The 22,416-nt window shown below is 54.8% G+C and overlaps 1 protein-coding gene across 1 annotated transcript; it reads left to right on the forward strand.

Moving 5' to 3' along the window:
- Nucleotides 1-624: 624 nt before the first annotated feature.
- LOC144677865 (potassium-transporting ATPase alpha chain 1-like) lies at nucleotides 625-22,374 on the forward strand. Its single transcript, XM_078537866.1, has 12 exons — nucleotides 625-814; nucleotides 1,991-2,166; nucleotides 3,665-3,801; nucleotides 4,909-5,059; nucleotides 6,690-6,858; nucleotides 9,516-9,670; nucleotides 11,127-11,250; nucleotides 14,803-14,948; nucleotides 16,350-16,483; nucleotides 18,571-18,672; nucleotides 20,502-20,593; nucleotides 21,651-22,374. Exons 1-12 carry the CDS (start codon nucleotides 637-639, stop codon nucleotides 21,677-21,679), a joined length of 1,593 nt encoding a protein of 530 aa, XP_078393992.1. The 5' UTR covers nucleotides 625-636; the 3' UTR covers nucleotides 21,680-22,374.
- Nucleotides 22,375-22,416: the final 42 nt, after the last annotated feature.

Consider the following 22,416-nt stretch of genomic DNA (forward strand, 5'->3'; position numbering starts at 1 on the left):
GACTTGGAGTTGGGGAGGTCAGGCGGGTCAGTGCAGGTCTGACATGGGGTCAGACACAAGGTCAGTGAGGTCAGACACGGAACCAGCGAGGCCAGACTAAAGGGTCAGTGAAGTCGGACAGGGACCAGTGAGGTTAGAGTCAGGGTCAGGGTGGTCAGACAGGTATCAGGGAGTTCAGGATTGGAGTCAGTGAGGTCAGATATGGGATGTGAGGTCAGATGGGCTCAGAAATGGGGTCAGATGCCAGGTCAGTGAGTTCAGATCCAGGGTCAGTGAGGTCAGGCACGGGGTCAGACTTGGGTACTGTGCAGGACCGACTCCAAAACCCAATGGGGAATTCAGGAGAAACGTCTTTGCCCAGAGAGTGGGGAGAATGTGGGACTCGCTCCCACAGGGAGAGGTCGAGGTGAATCGTGTCGATGTATTTAAAGGGGGAAGCTGGATAAACACATGAGGGGGAGAAAGGAATAGAAGGGTATGGGGATGGGGTGAGATGGAGAGGGGGGTGGGTGGTGGGAAGAGGCTGGTGTGGGGGCAGGAACACCAGCACGGAGCAGATGGGCCGAATGGCCTGGTTCTGTGCTCGCCGTAACTGGATGTGATTCTTTGTCACTTTGGCAGCTGTCGATCCACGAAATGGAGGACCCACTGGACCTGCGATATCTAATGGTAATGAAGGGAGCCCCGGAACGAATCCTCGAACGCAGTGCAACCATCATGATCAAGGGGCAGGAGCTACCGCTGGATGAGCAGTGGAAGGAGGCGTTTCAGACTGCGTACATGGATCTCGGAGGACTAGGAGAGAGGGTGCTGGGTAAATACAACTACAACCTGCATCTATATAGCAGCTTCAGCCGGGTAAAACATCCGCTGCACAGGAGGGTCGATCAGACTGACAAAATCTGACCCCCAGTCACATAAAAATGTAAAGGGGCAGGCGGCCAAAAGCTCGGACAAAGAGGTCAGGTTTAAAGAATGTCTGAAAGGAGGAGGGAGAGAGAGAGAGAGAGAGAGAGAGAAAGGTTGAGGGAGGGAATTCCAGAGCTCAGGGCCCCCAGGCAGCTGAAGGCACGGCCGCCAATGGTGGAGCGATGGGAATCGGGGGATGGTCAAGAGGCCGGAATTGGAGGAGCGCAGAGATCTCGGAGGGTTGTAGGGGCTGGAGGAGGTTATAGAGATAGGGAGGGTTGTAGGGGCTGGAGGAGATTACAGAGATAGGGAGGGTTGTAGGGGATGGAGGAGGTTACAGAGATAGGGAGGGGTGTAGGGGCTGGAGGAGGTTACAGAGATAGGGAGGGTTGTAGGGGCTGGAGGTGGTTACAGAGATAGGGAGGGTTGTAGGGGCTGGAGGAGGTTACAGAGATAGGGAGGGTTGTAGGGGCTGGAGGTGGTTACAGAGATAGGGAGGGTTGTAGGGGCTGGAGGAGGTTACAGAGATAGGGAGGTATTGGAGGGGATGGTGTTGGTTACAGAGATAGGGAGGTATTGGAGGGGATGGTGTTGGTTACAGAGATAGGGAGGTATTGGAGGGGATGGAGTTGGTTACAGAGATAGGGAGGGATTTGAAAACAAGGCTGAGAATTTTAAAATCAAGGTGTTGTCAGACTAGGAGCCAATGTGGTTGAGACCTGAACTAGGGGGGCCATCGATATAAGATCATCACTAATAAACCCCAATGGGGAATTCAGGAGAAACTTCTTTACCCAGAGAGCGGAGAGAATGTGGGACTCTCTCCCACAGGGAGTGGTGGAGGTGAATCGTGTCGATGTGTTTAAGGGGGAAACTGGATAAACACATGGGGGAGAGAAAGGAATAGAAGGATATGGGGATGGGGTGAGATGGAGAGGGGGGTGGGTAGGAGGAAGCTGGAGTGGAGCAGGAACCTTCCTAGGGAGATGTACTTCTACTCGAGACCTGTTGATGTTGCTCCAAGTGCCGTCTAAGCAAGGGTTGACGTAATCGTCGAGTAACCAGTGACTCTCTTACCCAGGATTCTGTCACATTTACCTGAATGAGAAGGAATTTCCCCGAGGATTCGCTTTCGACACGGATGACATGAATTTTCCCACCAGCGGCCTGTGTTTTGATGGCCTCATTTCCATGATCGACCCTCCCAGAGCGACAGTACCAGACGCTGTGGTTAAATGTCGGACCGCAGGGATCAGGGTAGGTGCATGGCGGAGTGATCACGGGATCCAATCCAGGGATTTATAGCGAATACGTGCATGGGATAACAGATACCCGGGAGTGAGTTACAGACTGGAATCTAATCGAGGGGTTCAGGGTGGTTTATATATAGAATAACAGATACCCGGGAGCGAGTTACAGACTGGAATCTAATCGAGGGGCTCGGGGTGGTTTATATATAGAATAACAGATACCCGGGAGCGAGTTACAGACTGGAATCTAATCGAGGGGTTCAGGGGGGTTTATATATAGAATAACAGGTACCCGGGAGTGAGTTACAGACTGGAATCTAATCGAGGGGTTCGGGGGGGTTTATATATAGAATAACAGATACCAGGGAGTGAGTTACAGACTGGAATCTAATCGAGGGGTTCGGGGTGGTTTATATATAGAATAACAGATACCAGGGAGCGAGTTACAGACTGGAATCTAATCGAGGGGTTCGGGGTGGTTTATATATCGAATAACAGATACCCAGGAGTGAGTTACAGACTGGAATCTAATCGAGGGGTTCGGGGTGGTTTATACATAGAATAACAGATACCCGGGAGTGAGTTACAGACTGGAATCTAATCGAGGGGTTCGGGGTGGTTTATATATAGAATAACAGATACCCGGGAGTGAGTTACAGACTGGAATCTAACCGAGGGGTTCGGGGTGGTTTATAAATAGAATAACAGATACCCAGGAGTGAGTTACAGACTGGAATCTAATCGAGGGGTTCTGGATCAGTGAAGTGAGCATGGGTGGGAGATCTGAGGGAGGGTGGGTGATCTGAGGGAGGCTGGGTGATCTGAGGGAGGGTGGGTGATCTGAGGGAGGATTTGGTGATCTGAGGGAGGGTTCGGTGATCTGAGGGAGGGTGGGTGATCTGAGGGAGGGTGGGTGACCTGAGGGAGGATGGGTGACCTGAGGGAGGGTGGGTGATCTGAGGGAGGGTGGGTGATTGAGGGAGGGCGGGTGATCTGAGGGTGGGTGGGTGATCTGAGGGAGGGTGGGTGAGCTGAGGGAGGTTTCGGTGATCTGAGGGAGGTTTCGGTGATCTGAGGGAGGGTGGGTGATCTGAGGGAGGGTGGGTGATCTGAGGGAAGGTGGGTGATCTGAGGGAGGGTGGGTGACCTGAGGGAGGATGGGTGACCTGAGGGAGGGCGGGCGATCTGAGGGAGGGCGGGCGATCTGAGGGAGGGTGGATGACCTGAGGGAGGGTGGGTGATCTGAGGGAGGTTTTGGTGATCTGATTGGATGTTTGGCGATCTGAGGGAGGGTTCGGCGATCTGAGGGAGGGTGGGTGATCTGAGGGAGTGTGGGTGATCTGAGGGAGGGTGGGTGATCTGAGGGAGGGTGGGTGATTTGAGGGCGGGTCAGTGATCTGAGGGCGGGTTCAGTGATCTGATTGGATGTTTGGAGATCTGAGGGAGGGAGAATCCTTTGAGGAACTGTCCTCTGCACGTGCTAACTGCTGTTGATGTGTACGTAGGTGATCATGGTTACTGGTGACCACCCCATCACTGCCAAGGCAATTGCTGCCAGTGTGGGGATCATCTCGGAGGGCAGTGAGACGGTTGAGGATATTGCAGCTCGTAAGAGGATTCCTGTTGAACAGGTGGACAAGCGGTAAGCACTGAATACTGATCAATCTCTGAGCCAGACCAGACCCTCCCCAATTACAGCCTGGTTAAACCTGTACACCCTGGTTACATGGTCACACACTGGTTCCCTTATGGTGATGCCATTGAACGTCAAGGGGCGATGGTTGGATTCTCTCTTGTTGGAGATGGTCATTGCCTGACACTTGTGTGGCGTGAATGTTACTTGCCACTTGTCAGCCCAAGCCTGGATATTGTCCAATTGCTGCATTTGGACATGGGCTGCTTCAGTATCTAAGGAGTCGCGAATGGTGCTGAACATTGTGCAATCATCAGCGAACACCCCCACTTCTGACCTTATGATGGAAGGAAGGTCATTGATGAAGCAGCTGAAGATGGTTGGGCCGAGGACACTACCCTGAGGAACTCCTGCAGTGATGTCCTGGAGCTGAGATGACTGACCTCCAACATCACAACCATCTTCCTTTGTGCTGGGTATGACTCCAACCAGCAGAGAGTTTTCCCCCTGATTCCCATTGACTCCAGTTTTGCTCGTGCTCCTTAATGCCACACTCGGTCAAATGCTGCCTTAATGTCAAGGGCTGAATGGGCCTCCTCCTGTTCCTGTGTAACAGGCTTGAGGGGGCTGAATGGGCCTCCTCCTGTTCCTGTGTAACAGGCTCGAGGGGGCTGAATGGGCCTCCTCCTGTTCCTGTTTAACAGGCTCGAGGGGGCTGAATGGCCTCCTCCTGTTCCTGTGTAACAGGCTCGAGGGGGCTGAATGGGCCTCCTCCTGTTCCTGTGTAACAGGCTCGAGGGGGCTGAATGGCCTCCTCCTGTTCCTGTGTAACAGGCTCGAGGGGGCTGAATGGGCCTCCTCCTGTTCCTGTGTAACAGGCTCAAGGGGCTGAATGGGCCTCCTCCTGTTCCTGTGTAACAGGCTCGAGGGGGCTGAATGGGCCTCCTCCTGTTCCTGTGTAACAGGCTCGAGGGAGCTGAATGGGGCCTCCTCCTGTTCCTGTGTAACAGGCTCGAGGGGCTGAATGGCCTCCTCCTGTTCCTACCTGATGGGGTAAGAGTGCAGTGTGATTTTAGACGTTCCTCAGTAACAGTGCCTGTGATTTGCCGCCTGTAGGGATGCCAGAGCGGCTGTAGTTAATGGTGGGCAGCTGAAGGACATGACCTCCGATGAGCTGGTGGATATGTTACGCTCCCACCCGGAGATAGTGTTTGCCCGCACGTCACCCCAACAGAAGCTGATCATTGTGGAGAGCTGTCAGAAACTGGTGAGTGAGTGCGATATTCAACCTTGGGGTGTGGGGGCATCACGACTGAGGCTAATCCTCCTAGGCCCATGTGTGCACTGTCCACTCAGAGTGACCAGACAGCGATCATGCATGGGAACTCCGGCAAGATATCTCCCCTGTACTAACCTTCCCCCGCTCAGAGGCACTGAGTCCAACAACAGTGTCTGTCTTTCTCTCTCTCGGAGTCTCTCTCTCAGAGTCTCTCTTTTTCTCTCTCTCTCTCTCTGGGTCTCTCACCCTGAATCTCTCTATCGTTCTCTGAATCTCTCTGAGTCTCTCCCTCTGAGTCTCTCTCTCTCTCTGAGTCTCTCTTTCTCGCTCTGTCTCTCTCCATCCCTCGATGTCTCTCTCTCTCTCCCACCCTGGATCAGCCCAGCAAATAAAGCAGTTTCTTCACTCATCACCCTCTCTCGCTCGTTGGCTCCCAGTCAGGCAATGCCTCCTTTTTAAAATGCTCCATCCTTGTTTACAAACCCCTTCAAACGTCCTCCTTATCTCTGTAACCTCCTCCAGCCCCTACAACCCTCCCTATCCCTGTAACCTCCTCCAGCCCCTACAACCCTCCCTATCCCTAACCTCCTCCAGCCCCTACTACCCTCCCTATCCCTGTAACCTCCTCCAGTCCCGACAACCCTCCCTATCCCTGTAACCTCCTCCAGTCCCTACAACCCTCCCTATCTCTGTAACCTCCACCAGTCCCTACAACCCTCCCTATCCCTGTAACCTCCTCCAGTCCCTACAACCCTATCTCTGTAACCCCCTCCAGCCCCTACAACCCTCCCTATCTCTGCAACCTCCTCCAGCCCCTACAACCCTCCCTATCACTGTAACCTTCTCCAGCCCATACAACCCTATCTCTGTAACCTCCTCTAGCCCCTACAACCCTCCCTATCTCTGTAACCTCCTCTAGCCCCTACAACCCTCTGAGATCCCTGCGCTCCTCCAATTCCGGCCTTTTGAGCATCCTCTGATTCCCATCGCTCCACCATCGGCAGCCGTGCCTTCAGCTGCCTGGGGCCCTAAGCTCTGGGATTACCTCCCTAAACCTCTCTGCCTCGCTCCCTCCTCCTTTAAGACATTCCTTTAACTGACCTCTTTGACTGAGCTTATGGTGACCTCTCCCTAAAATCTGCTGATCGGGGTCAGAGTTACGCTCCCGAGTGTTAATCGTGCATTAAATTGTGTTTAACGGAATACAGGTGGGGGCAGTAACTGGGGATTCACTCATGCTCCTATAATAGGGAAAGACGAAAACTGGGGTTGTGGGGTTAGGAGGTGCATGCTTGTATTGTGCAACTCAGTAAATAAATAAGGTGTGTAAAGATGGGCTCCAGTTCTATCCTTCATTGACTGGCTGTTTGGGCCCAAGACTGAAGTGCTTTGGGAGGTTAGAGGAGCTATATAAATGCACGTTGTTGTCAGGAGGTGTATTTACGAAGCCACCAAGTTGTTCCACTGAGCCACACCTGAAACTGGCTTGTCATTCAGTCGCCCTCCTGGTTTGTACAGTGTACATGACCATCCAGTATTGATCTCACTTGCAAACCCAGTTTAATGCCATTCGTCGCTCCTCTCTACTCCTCTCTCTCTCACTCTCCCTCTCTCTCAGGGATCCATCGTTGCTGTGACTGGAGATGGAGTCAATGACTCACCGGCACTGAAGAAAGCGGACATCGGAATCGCCATGGGGATTGCGGGATCAGACGCTGCCAAGAATGCGGCGGACATGATTCTCCTGGATGATAACTTTGCCTCAATTGTAACTGGAGTAGAGCAAGGTAGGAACGGGTCACTTACCCTGTCCCCATCAAACACTCCCAGGACAGGTACAGCACGGGGTTAGATACAGAGTAAAGCTCCCTCTACACTGTTCCCATCAAACACTCCCAGGACAGGTACAGCACGGGGTTAGATACAGAGTAAAGCTCCCTCTACACCGTCCCCATCAAACACCCCCAGGACAGGTACAGCACCGGGTTAGATACAGAGTAAACCTCCCTCTACACCGTCCCCATCAAACACTCCCAGGACAGGTGCAGCACGGGGTTAGATACAGAGTAAAGCTCCCTCTACACTGTCCCCATCAAACACTCCCAGGGCAGGTACAGCACGGGGTTAGATACAGAGTAAAGCTCCCTCTACACTGTCCCCATCAAACACTCCCAGGACCGGTACAGCACGGGGTTAGATACAGAGTAAAGCTCCCTCTACACCGTCCCCATCAAACACTCCCAGGACAGGTACAGCACGGGGTTAGATACAGAGTAAAGCTCCCTCTACACTGTCCCCATCAAACACTCCCAGGACAGGTACAGCACGGGGTTAGACACAGAGTAAAGCTCCCTCTACACCGTCTCCATCAAACACTCCCAGGACAGGTACAGCACGGGGTTAGATACAGAGTAAAGCTCCCTCTACACCGTCCCCATCAAACACTCCCCGGACAGGTACAGCACGGGGTTAGATGCAGAGTAAAGCTCCCTCTACACTGTTCCCATCAAACACTCCCAGGACAGGAACAGCACGGGGTTAGATACAGAGTAAAGCTCACTCTACACTGCTCCCATCAAACATGCCCAGGACAGGTACAGCACGGGGTTAGATACAGAGTAAAGCTCCCTCTACACCGTCCCCATCAAACACTCCCCGGACAGGTACAGCACGGGGTTAGATGCAGAGTAAAGCTCCCTCTACACTGTTCCCATCAAACACTCCCAGGGCAGGTACAGCACGGGGTTAGATACAGAGTAAAGCTCACTCTGCACTGTTCCCATCAAACATGCCCAGGACAGGTACAGCACGGGGTTAGATACAGAGTAAAGCTCCCTCTACACTGTTCCCATCAAACATGCCCAGGACAGGTACAGCACGGGGTTAGATACAGAGTAAAGCTCCCTCTACACTGTTCCCATCAAACACTTCCAGGACAGGTACAGAACGGGGTTAGATACAGAGTAAAGCTCCCTCTACACTGTTCCCATCAAACACTCCCAGGACAGGTACAGCACGGGGTTAGATACAGAGTAAAGCTCCCTCTACACTGTTCCCATCAAACATGCCCAGGACAGGTACAGCACGGGGTTAGATACAGAGTAAAGCTCCCTCTACACTGTTCCCATCAAACACTCCCAGGACAGGTACAGCACGGGGTTAGATACAGAGTAAAGCTCCCTCTACACTGTCCCCATCAAACACTCCCAGGACAGGTACAGCATGGGGTTAGATACAGAGTAAAGCTCCCTCTACACTGTTGCCATCAAACATGCCCAGGACAGGTACAGCACGGGGTTAGATACAGAGTAAAGCTCCCTCTACACTGTTCCCATCAAACACTCCCAGGACAGGTACAGCACGGGGTTAGATACAGAGTAAAGCTCCCTCTACACTGCCCCCATCAAACACTCCCAGGACAGGTACAGCACGGGGTTAGATACAGAGTAAAGCTCCCTCTACACTGTCCCCATCAAACACTCCCAGGACAGGTACAGCACGGGGTTAGATACAGAGTAAAGCTCCCTCTACACTGTCCCCATCAAACACTCCCAGGACAGGTACAGCACTGGGTTAGATACAGAGTAAAGCTCCCTCTACACTGTCCCCATCAAACACTCCCAGGACAGGTACAGCATGGGGTTAGATACAGAGTAAAGCTCCCTCTACACTGTTCCCATCAAACATGCCCAGGACAGGTACAGCACGGGGTTAGATACAGAGTAAAGCTCCCTCTACACTGTCCCCATCAAACACTCCCAGGACAGGTACAGCACGGGGTTAGATACAGAGTAAAGCTCCCTCTACACTGTCCCCATCAAACACTCCCAGGACAGGTACAGCACGGGGTTAGATACAGAGTAAAGCTCCCTCTACACTGTTCCCATCAAACATGCCCAGGACAGGTACAGCACAGGGTTAGATACAGAGTAAAGCTCCCTCTACACTGTTCCCATCAAACACTCCCAGGACAGGTACAGCACGGGGTTAGATACAGAGTAAAGCTCCCTCTACACTGTCCCCATCAAACACTCCCAGGACAGGTACAGCACGGGGTTAGATACAGAGTAAAGCTCCCTCTACACTGTTCCCATCAAACATGCCCAGGACAGGTACAGCACGGGGTTAGATACAGAGTAAAGCTCCCTCTACACTGTTCCCATCAAACACTCCCAGGACAGGTACAGCACGGGGTTAGATACAGAGTAAAGCTCCCTCTACACTGTCCCCATCAAACACTCCCAGGACAGGTTCAGCACGGGGTTAGATACAGAGTAAAGCTCCCTCTACACTGTCCCCATCAAACACTCCCAGGACAGGTTCAGCATGGCCTGCAGAATGTGTGGTTGGCTGCAGTTTGAGTGGCGAGGGTTCAGAAGTTAAGGCTGAGGGATCCTTCAGCGCGACGGCTTTTTAAGTTTTTGCCTTGAACTCGTTTCCTCAGGGCGTCTCATTTTTGACAACCTGAAGAAGTCGATTGCCTACACGCTGACAAAGAACATTCCGGAACTGGCTCCTTACCTCATCTACATCACCATGAGTGTCCCACTGCCTCTGGGCTGCATCACTATTCTCTTCATCGAGCTTGCTACTGACATTGTAAGTCTCGCCCGATCTCTGTGCCAAACGATAGCCTCCCCCCACTTCCGTCCCGTCAAGAGCAATCATGAGCAATCCACCTCTCGGGAGGAGGCCACTCGGCCCCTCGAGCGCATGCCGGCCGGCAAGTCGCTGACCGGCCCAACCCCACTCTCCAGCTCTTTGCCTGTCGCCTTGTGGGTTCTGCCATTTCAAACGTGTATCCTTCTCCCTCCACCACCCCATCAGGCTGTGAGTTCCAATCCCTCCCCACCCTCTGAGGGAAGAAATTGTCCGCTCCAACGCCGTCAGAATCTTCAGCCTCTTCTCCACCATCCCCCCCTCCCAGTCTGGACCCCCTCAGCCAAGAGCAATAGCCGATCTCCACCGCTCACCGTTTTCCAAAATTCTCCTCTCAGCCTCCCCTCTGTTCCAAAGGAACCCACCCCCCGCCCCCCCACCGAACCCTCTCCTCACCGCCAACATTCCCCAGTCCCGCGACCCTCTCTTCGCCACCATCTCGAGCAGTCGCGCCTTCCCGGCTGTGCGGTGACCGGAACCGGACAGGGGAGCGCGGCGGCGCAGCGGGAGTGTCGCCGGACTCATCGCCCGGAGGCCGAGGCCTAACGCTCCGGGGACCCAGGGGGTTCGAACCTCACCCCGGCCGCTGGTTGGAATTTAAACTCAATTAATAACGTTGGGATTGAGAGCCAGTCTCAGTGAGATGGTGACCATGAAACGATCGATTGTTGTTAAAAACCCACTAATGCCCCTTTAAGAAAGGGGGGTGAAATCTGCCGTCCTTACCCGGTCTGGCCCTCATGTGACTCCAGACCCACAGCGATGTGGTTAACTCTTAACTGCCCCCTCTGAAATGGCCCCAATTAGGGACAGGCAACAATTGCTGACCTTTACCAGTGATGCCCACATCCTGGGAAAGAATAAACAGAACACAGTGCTCTCGTTGTGGTCTAACTCGTGTCTTATATCATCATAATCATAGATTTGTCTAACAAAAGGAAGTTCCCCTGTGTACCACCTTGACCACCTCATCCACCTGTCCTCCTATCTTCAGGGATCTGTGGACATTACTCCAAGGTCCCTCTGTACCTCGACGTTTCTCAGTCTCCCACCAGTTGTGTATTTCCTTGCCTTGTTATCGATGCGTATCCCCTTCACAGGATAGCCCAGTGTCTCCCTGCACACACCTGTACCGCTCCACACGATCCCTCTCTCCATCTCACCCCATCCCCATCCCCTTCTATTCCTTTCTCTCCCTCGTGTGTTTATCCAGCTTCCCCCTTAAACACATCGACACTATTCGCCTCGGCCACTCCCCGTGGGAGCGAGTCCCACATTCTCCCCCCGCTCTCTGGGTCAAGAGGTCTCTCCTGAATTCCCCGATGGGGTTTGTTTTGTGACTGTTTGGGTGCCTGAATGTTCAATCCTCACCGGTCAAACCTTTCGTTGAAAACAGTTCCCCTCGGTGTCTCTTGCCTATGAGAAAGCTGAGAGCGATATCATGAATCTGAAGCCTCGCAACCCTCGAAAAGACCGACTGGTGAACGAGCAACTCGCGGTATATTCCTACTTCCAGATCGGTAAGTACCCAGCTCCGGAGACCAGTGAGCATCTTCACACCAATCCCTCCTCGCACCTCGCAGTGTGAAAAAGAAAACTTTCCCCACCTCGGGAACGTCCCAAAGCGTTTCCCAGCCAACGCCGTTGCTTTTTGAAGTGTGCCTCCCTGTTGTAATGTAGGAAACGCGGCGGCCAATTTGCGCACAGCAAGATCCCACGCAAACAGCCACGCGATAATGACCCAGATCATCTGTTTTTTTAGTGATGTTGGCTGAGGGATAAATATTGGCCCCAGGGACACCGGGGAGAACTCCCCCCCCCATGCTCTTCTTCCAAATACTGGCCGTGGGATCTTTCACACCCGCCCGAGAGGGCAGACGAGGATGACTTCGCTGTTCATTCCCAAAGGTGTCACCTCTAACAGAACACCACTCCCTCAGCATTGACCCTCCGACAGTGCGGCACTCCCTCAGCACTGACCCTCCGACAGTGCGGCACTCCCTCAGCACTGACCCTCCGACAGCGCGGCGCTCCCGCAGTACTGACCCTCCGACAGCGCGGCGCTCCCTCAGTACTGACCCTCCGACAGTGCGGCGCTCCCTCAGCACTGACCCTCCGACAGTGCAGCACTCCCTCAGTACTGACCCTCCGACAGTGCGGCACTCCCTCAGTACTGACCCTCCGACAGTGCAGCGCTCCCTCAGTACTGACCCTCCGACAGTGCGGCGCTCCCTCAGTACTGACCCTCCGACAGTGCAGCGCTCCCTCAGTACTGACCCTCCGACAGTGCGGCGCTCCCTCAGTACTGACCCTCCGACAGTGCGGCGCTCCCTCAGCACTGACCCTCCGACAGTGCGGCGCTCCCTCAGCACTGACCCTCCGACAGTGCGGCGCTCCCTCAGCACTGACCCTCCGACAGTGCGGCGCTCCCTCAGCACTGACCCTCCGACAGTGCGGCGCTCCCTCAGCACTGACCCTCCGACAGTGCGGCGCTCCCGCAGCACTGACCCTCCGACAGCGCGGCGCTCCCTCAGTACTGACCCTCCGACAGTGCGGCGCTCCCTCAGCACTGACCCTCCGACAGTGCGGCACTCCCTCAGTACTGACCCTCCGACAGTGCGGCACTCCCTCAGTACTGACCCTCCGACAGTGCGGCGCTCCCTCAGTACTGACCCTCCGACAGTGCGGCGCTCCCTCAGTACTGACCCTCCGACAGTGCGGCGCTCCCTCAGCACTGACCCTCCGACAGTGCGGCGCTCCCTCAGCACTGACCCTCCGACAGTGCGGCGCTCCCTCAGCACTGACCCTCCGACAGTGCGGCGCTCCCTCAGCACTGACCCTCCGACAGTGCGGCGCTCCCGCAGCACTGACCCTCCGACAGTGCGGCGCTCCCGCAGCACTGACCCTCCGACAGCGCGGCGCTCCCTCAGTACTGACCCTCCGACAGCGCGGCACTCCCTCAGTACTGACCCTCCGACAGTGCGGCGCTCCCTCAGTACTGACCCTCCGACAGCGCGGCGCTCCCTCAGCACTGACCCTCCGACAGCGCGGCGCTCCCTCAGCACTGACCCTCCGACAGCGCGGCGCTCCCTCAGCACTGACCCTCCGACAGCGCGGCGCTCCCTCAGCACTGACCCTCCGACAGCGCGGCGCTCCCTCAGCACTGACCCTCCGACAGCGCGGCGCTCCCTCAGCACTGACCCTCCGACAGTGCGGCGCTCCCTCAGCACTGACCCTCCGACAGTGCGGCGCTCCCTCAGCACTGACCCTCCGACAGTGCGGCGCTCCCTCAGCACTGACCCTCCGACAGTGCGGCGCTCCCTCAGCACTGACCCTCCGACAGTTCGGCGCTCCCTCAGCACCGACCCTCCGACAGTGCGGCGCTCCCTCAGTACCGACCCTCCGACAGTGCGGCACTCCCTCAGTACGGACCCTCCGACAGTGCGGCACTCCCTCAGCACTGACCCTCTGACAGTGCGGCAGTCCCCCAGTACTGACCCTCTGACAGTGCGGCACTCCCTCAGTACTGACCCTCTGACAGTGCGGCACTCCCTCAGTACTGACCCTCTGACAGTGCGGCACTCCCTCAGTACTGACCCTCTGACAGTGCGGCACTCCCTCAGTACTGACCCTCCGACAGTGCGGCACTCCTTCAGTACTGACCCTCCGACAGTGCGGCACTCCTTCAGTACTGACCCTCCGACAGTGCGGCACTCCCTCAGTACTGACCCTCCGACAGTGCAGCACTCCCTCAGTACTGACCCTCCGACAGTGCAGCACTCCCTCAGTACTGACCCTCCGACAGTGCAGCGCTCCCTCAGTACTGACCCTCCGACAGTGCAGCACTCCCTCAGTACTGACCCTCTGACAGTGCGGCACTCCCTCGGTACTGACCCTCTGACAGTGCGGCACTCCCTCAGTACTGACCCTCCGACAGTGCAGCACTCCTTCAGTACTGACCCTCCGACAGTGCGGCGCTCCCTCAGCACTGACCCTCCGACAGTTCGGCGCTCCCTCAGCACTGACCCTCCAACAGTGCGGCGCTCCCTCAGTACCGACCCTCCGACAGTGCGGCACTCCCTCAGTACGGACCCTCCGACAGTGCGGCACTCCCTCAGCACTGACCCTCCGACAGTGCGGCGCTCCCGCAGTACTGACCCTCCGACAGCGCGGCGCTCCCTCAGTACTGACCCTCCGACAGCGCGGCAGTCCCTCAGTACTGACCCTCCGACAGCGCGGCACTCCCTCAGTACTGACCCTCTGACAGTGCGGCACTCCCTCAGTACTGACCCTCTGACAGTGCGGCACTCCCTCAGTACTGACCCTCTGACAGTGCGGCACTCCCTCAGTACTGACCCTCCGACAGTGCGGCACTCCCTCAGTACTGACCCTCCGACAGTGCGGCACTCCCTCAGTACGGACCCTCCGACAGTGCGGCACTCCCTCAGCACTGACCCTCTGACAGTGCGGCACTCCCGCAGTACTGACCCTCCGACAGTGCGGCACTCCCTCAGTACTGACCCTCTGACAGTGCGGCAGTCCCTCAGTACTGACCCTCTGACAGTGCGGCACTCCCTCAGTACTGACCCTCTGACAGTGCGGCACTCCCTCAGTACTGACCCTCCGACAGTGCGGCACTCCCTCAGTACTGACCCTCCGACAGTGCAGCACTCCTTCAGTACTGACCCTCCGACAGTGCAGCACTCCCTCAGTACTGACCCTCCGACAGTGCAGCACTCCCTCAGTACTGACCCTCCGACAGTGCAGCACTCCCTCAGTACTGACCCTCTGACAGTGCAGCACTCCCTCAGCGGAGGCTGGAGTGCCTGCCTAGTTCATGGGGCACGGGTTTCTGGAGGGTGGACTGGGAATCAGGCCACTCTGGCTCCGTGACAAGCGGCAGGAGCGGTGCAGAGAGAGTTCATGTCACGAGAGTCCTGACTGCAGCGGGAGGGGCGCACAGTGACCCATGGTTAAATGTGGCCGGAGGGGGCGGGTATATTTGGGCCTGAGGAAGAATTGCGCGTGACGTGAACTTTGCTGAGGCGTCTCCCTCGCTTTGTCGCCGACAGGGGTCATTCAGTCGTTCGCGGGATTCACCGACTATTTCACCGCCATGGCCCAGGAGGGGTGGTATCCTCTGCTGTGCATCGGACTCCGAGCCCAATGGGAAGACCAGAGCCTCAACTCGCTGGAGGACAGTTACGGACAGGAGTGGGTATGTACATGCTGGGATTCCACGGTGGGGTATGGCAGGGTGATGGGGGCGAGGGTTAGAGACTGCAGGATGGTGATCCAACTCCCGCCAAATCCCTCCCCTGCCTTCCTTCGAACTCACTCGACACTCATGGACGCCAACTAAACTGGGGGGAGCCCAGTGTTCCTGGAGAGGCTCGAGGGCCCCTCCCAATCCTCTTTGCCGCTGCTCGCTTCTCCCAAGGCCCTTCCGACCGGTCAGCAGAAACATCCTCCCCCTGTCGAGCCCTGGAAGAATTTTGTACACCCCAACCAGATCACCCCTCCTCCGTCTGAACTCTGGAGAAGATGGGCCCAGTCCTTTCCTCGGTCTCCCCTCCTCCGACAATCCCGCCCTCTCAGGGCTCACTCCAGGGACCTCTGGACCTGGTCCTGCCCAGAGTTGCTGAGGCACCAAGTTCAGTGGTCCAGGGAATAACAGGAAGGGACGTTGAGAGGTTGAAACGAACGGGCCAAACTGTAGCGGAAACGGTTTGAGGCGTGAGTTCCGGACGCAGGAAGATCGCTGGGTATTTATCCAAACGGGGAGAAGCTCAGGATGGCGGAGAAACAGCGAGAGTTGAGGCCTCGCTGATGCTGAAATCTTTAATACCTGTGGAGAGCACAGCTACCAGAGACTGAAACGGAGGATGGCGTCAGTCAGTATCCTGAACGCACTGAGTCAGTGCTCACCCGGTACTGACCATCTACCCCCATCGTGACCTGGTGTCAAAAAGGGTCAAACCCCTCAGTCAGATACCGTAAGATGATTAAAGGATTTGATAAGGTAAATGGAGAGAACAAAGGGAGAGTCCAGGACAAGGGGGCTTCAACTCTGCGGGTTCAGGGGGTGATGTCAGGAAGCACTTCTTCACACAAAGCAGGGGGGGTGGAAATCTGGAACTCTCCCCCCCAGATAAAGCTGTCGAGGCTGGGAGGGGTCCATTGGAAATTTCAACACTGAGATTGAGAGATTTTTGTTGGGTCGGGGGGGTTTAATGGTTACGGAACCGAGGCTGGTGGATGGAGTTAAGATACAGGTCGGACATGACCTGATTGAATGGGGGAACAGTCTCCAGGGACTGAATGGGCCTCCTCCTGTTCCTGTGTAACAGGCTCGAGGGGGCTGAATGGGCCTCTTCCTGTTCCTGTGTAACAGGCTCGAGGGGGCTGAATGGGGCCTCCTCCTGTTCCTGTGTAACAGGCTCGAGGGGGCTGAATGGGCCTCCTCCTGTTCCTGTGTAACAGGCTCGAGGGGGCTGAATGGCCTCCTCCTGTTCCTGTGTAACAGGCTCAAGGGGACTTTCTCCAACGCGACTGGACCAATCATTCCCCCACCGCTAACCCTCCCACCCTCCTAATTGTTTGTTCTGGTCTTCCTCAGACATACTGGCAGCGTCGATACCAACAGTACACGTGTTACACCGTCTTCTTCATCAGCATCGAGATGTGCCAGATCGCTGACTGCCTCATCAGAAAGACCAGGCGTCTCTCCATGTTTCAGCAGGGTGTCTTCAGGTGAGGGGTCACAGTAACACCAGCTGCCCCTGCCTCGCAGTCCTCACTGACCCTTACCAGCAGAAGCAGCTCGGCGCAGAAACCAGCGCTAAGCTAGGAACAGAGCAACTCCAGAGAGACTTGGGGTGAACCATGGTGAAGTGATCCTTAAAATGTCAGGAACAGGGACAGAGATTAATCCAAGTGTGGAATGGGACACTGTCCTTTCGCTCAGGGGGACTAGAATACAAGGGGGTAGAAGTCGTGCTTCATCTGTACAAAGCCCTGGTTAGACCACACCTGGAGTCACTGTGAACAGTTCTGGGACCCACACCTTAGGGAGGATGCACTGTCCTCAGAGTGAGAGAGTGAGAGAGAGAGAGAGAGAGAGAGAGAGAGACACAGAGAGAGAGACACAGAGAGAGAGACACAGCGACAGAGAGAGAGAGACAGAGAGAGAGAGACAGAGAGAGAGAGACAGACAGAGACAGAGAGAGAGCGAGAGAGAGCGAAAGAGAGAGAGAGCGAGAGAGAGAGAGAGAGAGAGAGCGAGAGAGAGACAGAGAGAGAGAGAGAGAGAGACAGAGAGAGAGAGAGAGAGAGAGAGAGAGCGCGGTGTCGATTTACCAGAATGAGACCGGGACTCCAAGGGTTAAATTACCAGGAGAGATTAAACACAAACTGGGCTCGGATTCCCCGGAATTTAGAAGGTTCCGGGGGGATTTGATTGAAGGTTTGAGGATAGTCAGGGGGAACAGATAGGGGTCGATAGAGGGAAAGTATTTCGGCTGGTTGGAAGGGGGAGGGTTGGTGTTGAGGACAAAGGGGAAGAGCCTTAAAATGGGGAGAGAAGTTAGGAAAGCCTTTTACACATAAAGATTGGTAGAACGTGGAACTCTCTCCCACAAACAGTCGATGCTGGTGGTCAGGGTGGAAGGTGTCAGTGAATCATTTTCAATCTGGGATTGATAGGTTTTTACTAGACAAGGGGATTGAGGGAAACAAGAGGGATCAATGTACTTAGGGTACAGGTCAGACACGATCTCATTGGATAGTGGTGCAGGTTGAATGGGCTCCTCCTGTTCCTGTGTAACAGGCTCGAGGGGGCTGAATGGCCTCCTCCTGTTGCTGTGTAACAGGCTTGAGGGGGCTGAATGGTCTCCTCCTTCAATTGCTGGAGACTCTAGACCAATCCAATTAATAAATCTGGTTCACTCATGTCCCTTTAGGGAGGGAAATCTGCTGTCCTTACCCGGTCTGGCCTACATGTGACTCCAGACCCACAGCGATGTGGTTGACTCTTAACTGCCCCTCTGAAATGGCCAAGGCACTCAGTTCAAAGGGCAATTAGGGATAGGCAACAAATGTTGGCCTTGCCAGTGACTCCCGCATCCCTAGTCCAATTGGCAATGTCTAGTTGACAAGGTGTTTGAGAAGGACACAACCTGCTTGAAGAGAGAGTTGAACAGAATAAGAAAGCGAAGAGGTCCATTTGGGACTTTGTCAACCACCGGTTAGGCCTCAGCCTGAGTATCGTGGCAAATCCTGGGCCCCACACTTCAGGGAAAGGTGTAAAGCCCCTGGAAAGGGACCAGGGCCTGACCCCAGGGGTTGGGGGGGACTTCAGTTACAGTTCGGACTGTCCTCCTTGGAACAGAGAGGGCTAAGCGGATGACCGAGCGGAGGTTTGTCTGAGGCGGGGTTTTGACAGAGTAAGCCATCCCCTCTGGCATGTGGGTCAGTAACCAGGCGGACGTCAGTGTAAAAATTGTCGGGTGAAGATTTCGGTGGGGGGTTGGGGTTGGGGTAGGGGGGGCTGCGGAGAAACGTTTTCACTCAGGAGCGTTGTCGGGGTCTGGAAGGGACGAGCTGATGAGTGGAAGCGGATCATGTAAAGAATTTGAAGAGGGAGTCGGGCGGGTATTGGAGGATGAGGAACTTGGAGGGTGATGGACAAAAGGCAGGGACGTGGGAAGCAACATGACTGCTCTTACAAAGGGCCAGTAGAGGCTCAACGGGCCAAATAGCCTCCTTCTGTACAGCAGGTTTCCCTGATTTGAAGAATTCACTGTCTTATCTACATGTTTTCTTTCCCCCCCTCTCCATAGGAACAAGGTCTTGCTCTCCGCCATCATCTTCCAAATATTGCTGGGCAACTTTCTGTGTTACTGCCCTGGAATGCCCAACATCTTTAACTTCATGCCAATACGGTAGGTACGGCCAGCAGGTCGAGGGGGAGTTCCGTACTCTGCTCCCGTCCACACGCTGTGCTCCGCTATTCCCACACTCTCTGGCACAGCCTCCCAACCTCGGGGAACTGCAGCCTGTCCAAACTCGCCGCCCCGTATCCCCAACTCACATCACGTCCCAACCTCGCGTCAGCCCCTGTCACCCACTGAGCTACAGGGGCTCCGGGTCCAGCAACGCGCCGATTTTAAAATCCACATTCTTCTTTTCAAATCCCTCCACGGCCTCCTCAACACCCTCCCTATCTCTGTAACCTCCTCAACACCCTCCCTATCTCTGTAACCTCCTCAACACCCTCCCTATCTCTGTAACCTCCTCAACACCCTCCCTATCTCTGTAACCTCCTCAACACCCTCCCTATCTCTGTAACCTCAACACCCTCCCTATCTCTGTAACCTCCTCAACACCCTCCCTATCTCTGTAACCTCCTCAACACCCTCCCTATCTCTGTAACCTCCTCAACACCCTCCCTATCTCTGTAACCTCCTCAACACCCTCCCTATCTCTGTAACCTCCTCAACCCCCTCCCTTATCTCTGTAACTGGCACCGGTCCCAACAACCCTCCCTATCTCCATAACTGGCACCAGCCCCTACAACCCTCCCTATCTCTGTAACCTCCTCCAGCCCCTACAACCCTCCCTATCTCTGTAACCTCCTCAACCCCCTCCCTTATCTCTGTAACTGGCACCGGTCCCAACAACTCTCCCTATCTCTGTAACCTCCTCCAGCCTCTACAACCCTCCCTATCTCTGTAACCTCCTCCAGACCCTACAACCCTATCTCTGTAGCCTCCTCCAGACCCTACAACCCTATCTCTGTAGCCTCCTCCAGACCCTACAACCCTATCTCTGTAGCCTCCTCCAGACCCTACAACCCTATCTCTGTATCCTCCTCCAGACCCTACAACCCTCCCTATCTCTAACCTCCTCCAGCCCCTAAAACCCTCCCAACTCTGTAACCTCCTCCAGCCCCTACAACCCTCCCTATCTCTGTAACCTCCTCCAGCCCCTACAACCCTCCCTATCTCTGTAACCTCCTCCAGCCCCTACAACCCTCCGAGGTCTCTGTGCTCCTCCAATTCCGGTCTCTTGACCATCCCCCTGATTCCCATCGCTCCACCATCGGCGGCCGTGCCTTCAGCTGCCTGGGGCCCGAGCTCTGGCATTCCCTCCCTAAACCCCCTCTCTCTCCTTTAAGACACTTCTTTAAAGTGATCTCTATTAACCAGCTTTTGGCTGCCTGTGCTAATAAATCGTGACTCGGGCTCAAATTGGGTTTGATTATCGCTCCTGAGGCACCTTGAGATGTTTTACAGTATCAAAAGCGCTTTATAAATGCAGGTTATAACGTCTTCCAAGTGTCCTTAAGACCTACAAAGACAATTAAGGGATCATTTCGCAGTCCAGTGACAGCTGTGATAGAAGCAAATGCAGCTGCCATCTTGTACAAAGCAAGATCCCGCACCCAGCAGTGAAAGTCGACCTGGTGCTGGATGACGATCGGGCAGGAACTGCTGTCCCAGGACATCAGGAGGAACTCTCCGTGACAGTGGCCTGTGGAGGAGGCGCGAGTGGGGCCTTTGAATATACACTGGAACCTCCCTCTCACCCCCGACCCCGCGAGTGGCTGATCAGTCCCTGGCTTAACTTCAAGGACAGGGTAACCTCGGTGTGGCCGTGTGATTTCACCTCGTGTCCCGGGTGTGAGCTGGGAGGTGAGGCTGCTGCAGCCTGGGACAGGGCGGGGATACCGTGAATGGGACACTAACCTCAGCTTCGTTCTCCCCCACAGTGGACAGTGGTGGTTCGTACCCATCCCGTTTGGAATCTTGATATTCGTGTACGATGAGATCAGGAAACTCGGAGTGCGTAGGCATCCTGGAAGTGAGTACAGCTACTGGCATCTCTCAATAAATCCACACTGTCCCCATCAAACACTCCCAGGACAGGTACAGCACGGGGTTAGATACAGAGTAAAGCTCCCTCTACACTGTCCCCATCAAACACTCCCAGGGCAGGTACAGCACGGGGTTAGATACAGAGTAAAGCTCCCTCTACACTGTCCCCATCAAACACTCCCAGGACAGGTACAGCACGGGGTTAGATACAGGTTAAAGCTCCCTCTACACTGTCCCCGTCAAACACTCCCAGGACAGGTACAGCACTGGGTTAGATACAGAGTAAAGCTCCCTCTACAACTGTCCCCATCAAACACTCCCAGGACAGGTACTGCACGAGGTTAGATACAGAGTAAAGCTCCCTCTACACTGTCCCCATCAAACACTCCCAGGACAGGTACAGCACGGGGTTAGATACAGAGTAAAGCTCCCTCTACACTGTCCCCATCAAACACTCCCAGGACAGGTACAGCACGGGGTTAGATACAGGTTAAAGCTCCCTCTACACTGTCCCCGTCAAACACTCCCAGGACAGGTACAGCACTGGGTTAGATACAGAGTAAAGCTCCCTCTACAACTGTCCCCATCAAACACTCCCAGGACAGGTACTGCACGGGGTTAGATACAGAGTAAAGCTCCCTCTACACCGTCCCCATCAAACACTCCCAGGACAGGTACAGCACGGGGTTAGATACAGTGTAAAGCTCCCTCTACACTGTCCCCATCAAACACTCCCAGGACAGGTACAGCACGGGGTTAGATACAGGTTAAAGCTCCCTCTACACTGTCCCCGTCAAACACTCCCAGGACAGGTACAGCACTGGGTTAGATACAGAGTAAAGCTCCCTCTACACTGTCCCCATCAAACACTCCCAGGACAGGTACAGCACGGGGTTAGATACAGAGTAAAGCTCCCTCTACACCGTCCCCATCAAACACTCCCAGGACAGGTACAGCACGGGGTTAGATACAGAGTAAAGCCCCCTCTACACTGGGAGTCCTGCCATGTCTGTATTTGTAATTCTCTGTCTCTTGTTCTGCAGGTTGGTGGGATAAGGAGCTGTATTACTGAAAGCTCCAGCGATGCAAAGATTATGAATGTCCTACATTGTCCCCGATTCAATATCTACAATCTGTGCAAGGAGTATGAAAACTCAAACCTTTCCTGTTATTTAGCTTCTATATAGCGAAGGCTCTCTCTCATGCCGAATTATTTATATAATATGTTAATTATTAACTGTCTTCAGTTCTATCAGCTCAGTGTGTGGCATTCAGAGGCTGTTTCTGTATCATTGATGTTGGGTGTTGAATGTTTGTCTGTACAGAACAAGTCACGTTCGATCAAAAGTTGGTTTAGAGATGAATTTGGAGCCAAGCTTCCTCAGACCTCTCACTGAGTTAATCCCATGGTACCTGAGCCCCACCCACAGCACAGAAAGATCCCAATCTCAACCCCCCCCCCCAGCCAATGTCAAATGTGCGGTAGCGCAGATGGAGGAGCGGGGTTGGAACGTTGCCGAGGTTGTTACCGCTCGTGGTAGCGCCGAGAACTCTCCTCCTGTACGCTTTACCGCCCGAGGGAGGGAGAAGGGGCTGGGGGGAAAGAGTGTGGAATCAAAGGGCGAGAGCTACCGCGAAGGTCAGGGGGAACGCAATCTGAGTGAGGCTTCAACTGTAAGAGGCAGGCCAGGCTGTGTCTGAACACAGTGCTTCAAACCGATTGTTCGACGTGATGCATCAACTTTCATTAAACACTCTGGACTGATCGCTTGTCTCTGACTCTCACTTTCTTGCTGTTTCCCAAACACA

The sequence above is a fragment of the Cetorhinus maximus genome, unplaced genomic scaffold, assembly GCF_964194155.1.
Source record: "Cetorhinus maximus unplaced genomic scaffold, sCetMax3.hap1.1 HAP1_SCAFFOLD_3202, whole genome shotgun sequence".
NCBI classification, from domain to species: domain Eukaryota; kingdom Metazoa; phylum Chordata; class Chondrichthyes; order Lamniformes; family Cetorhinidae; genus Cetorhinus; species Cetorhinus maximus.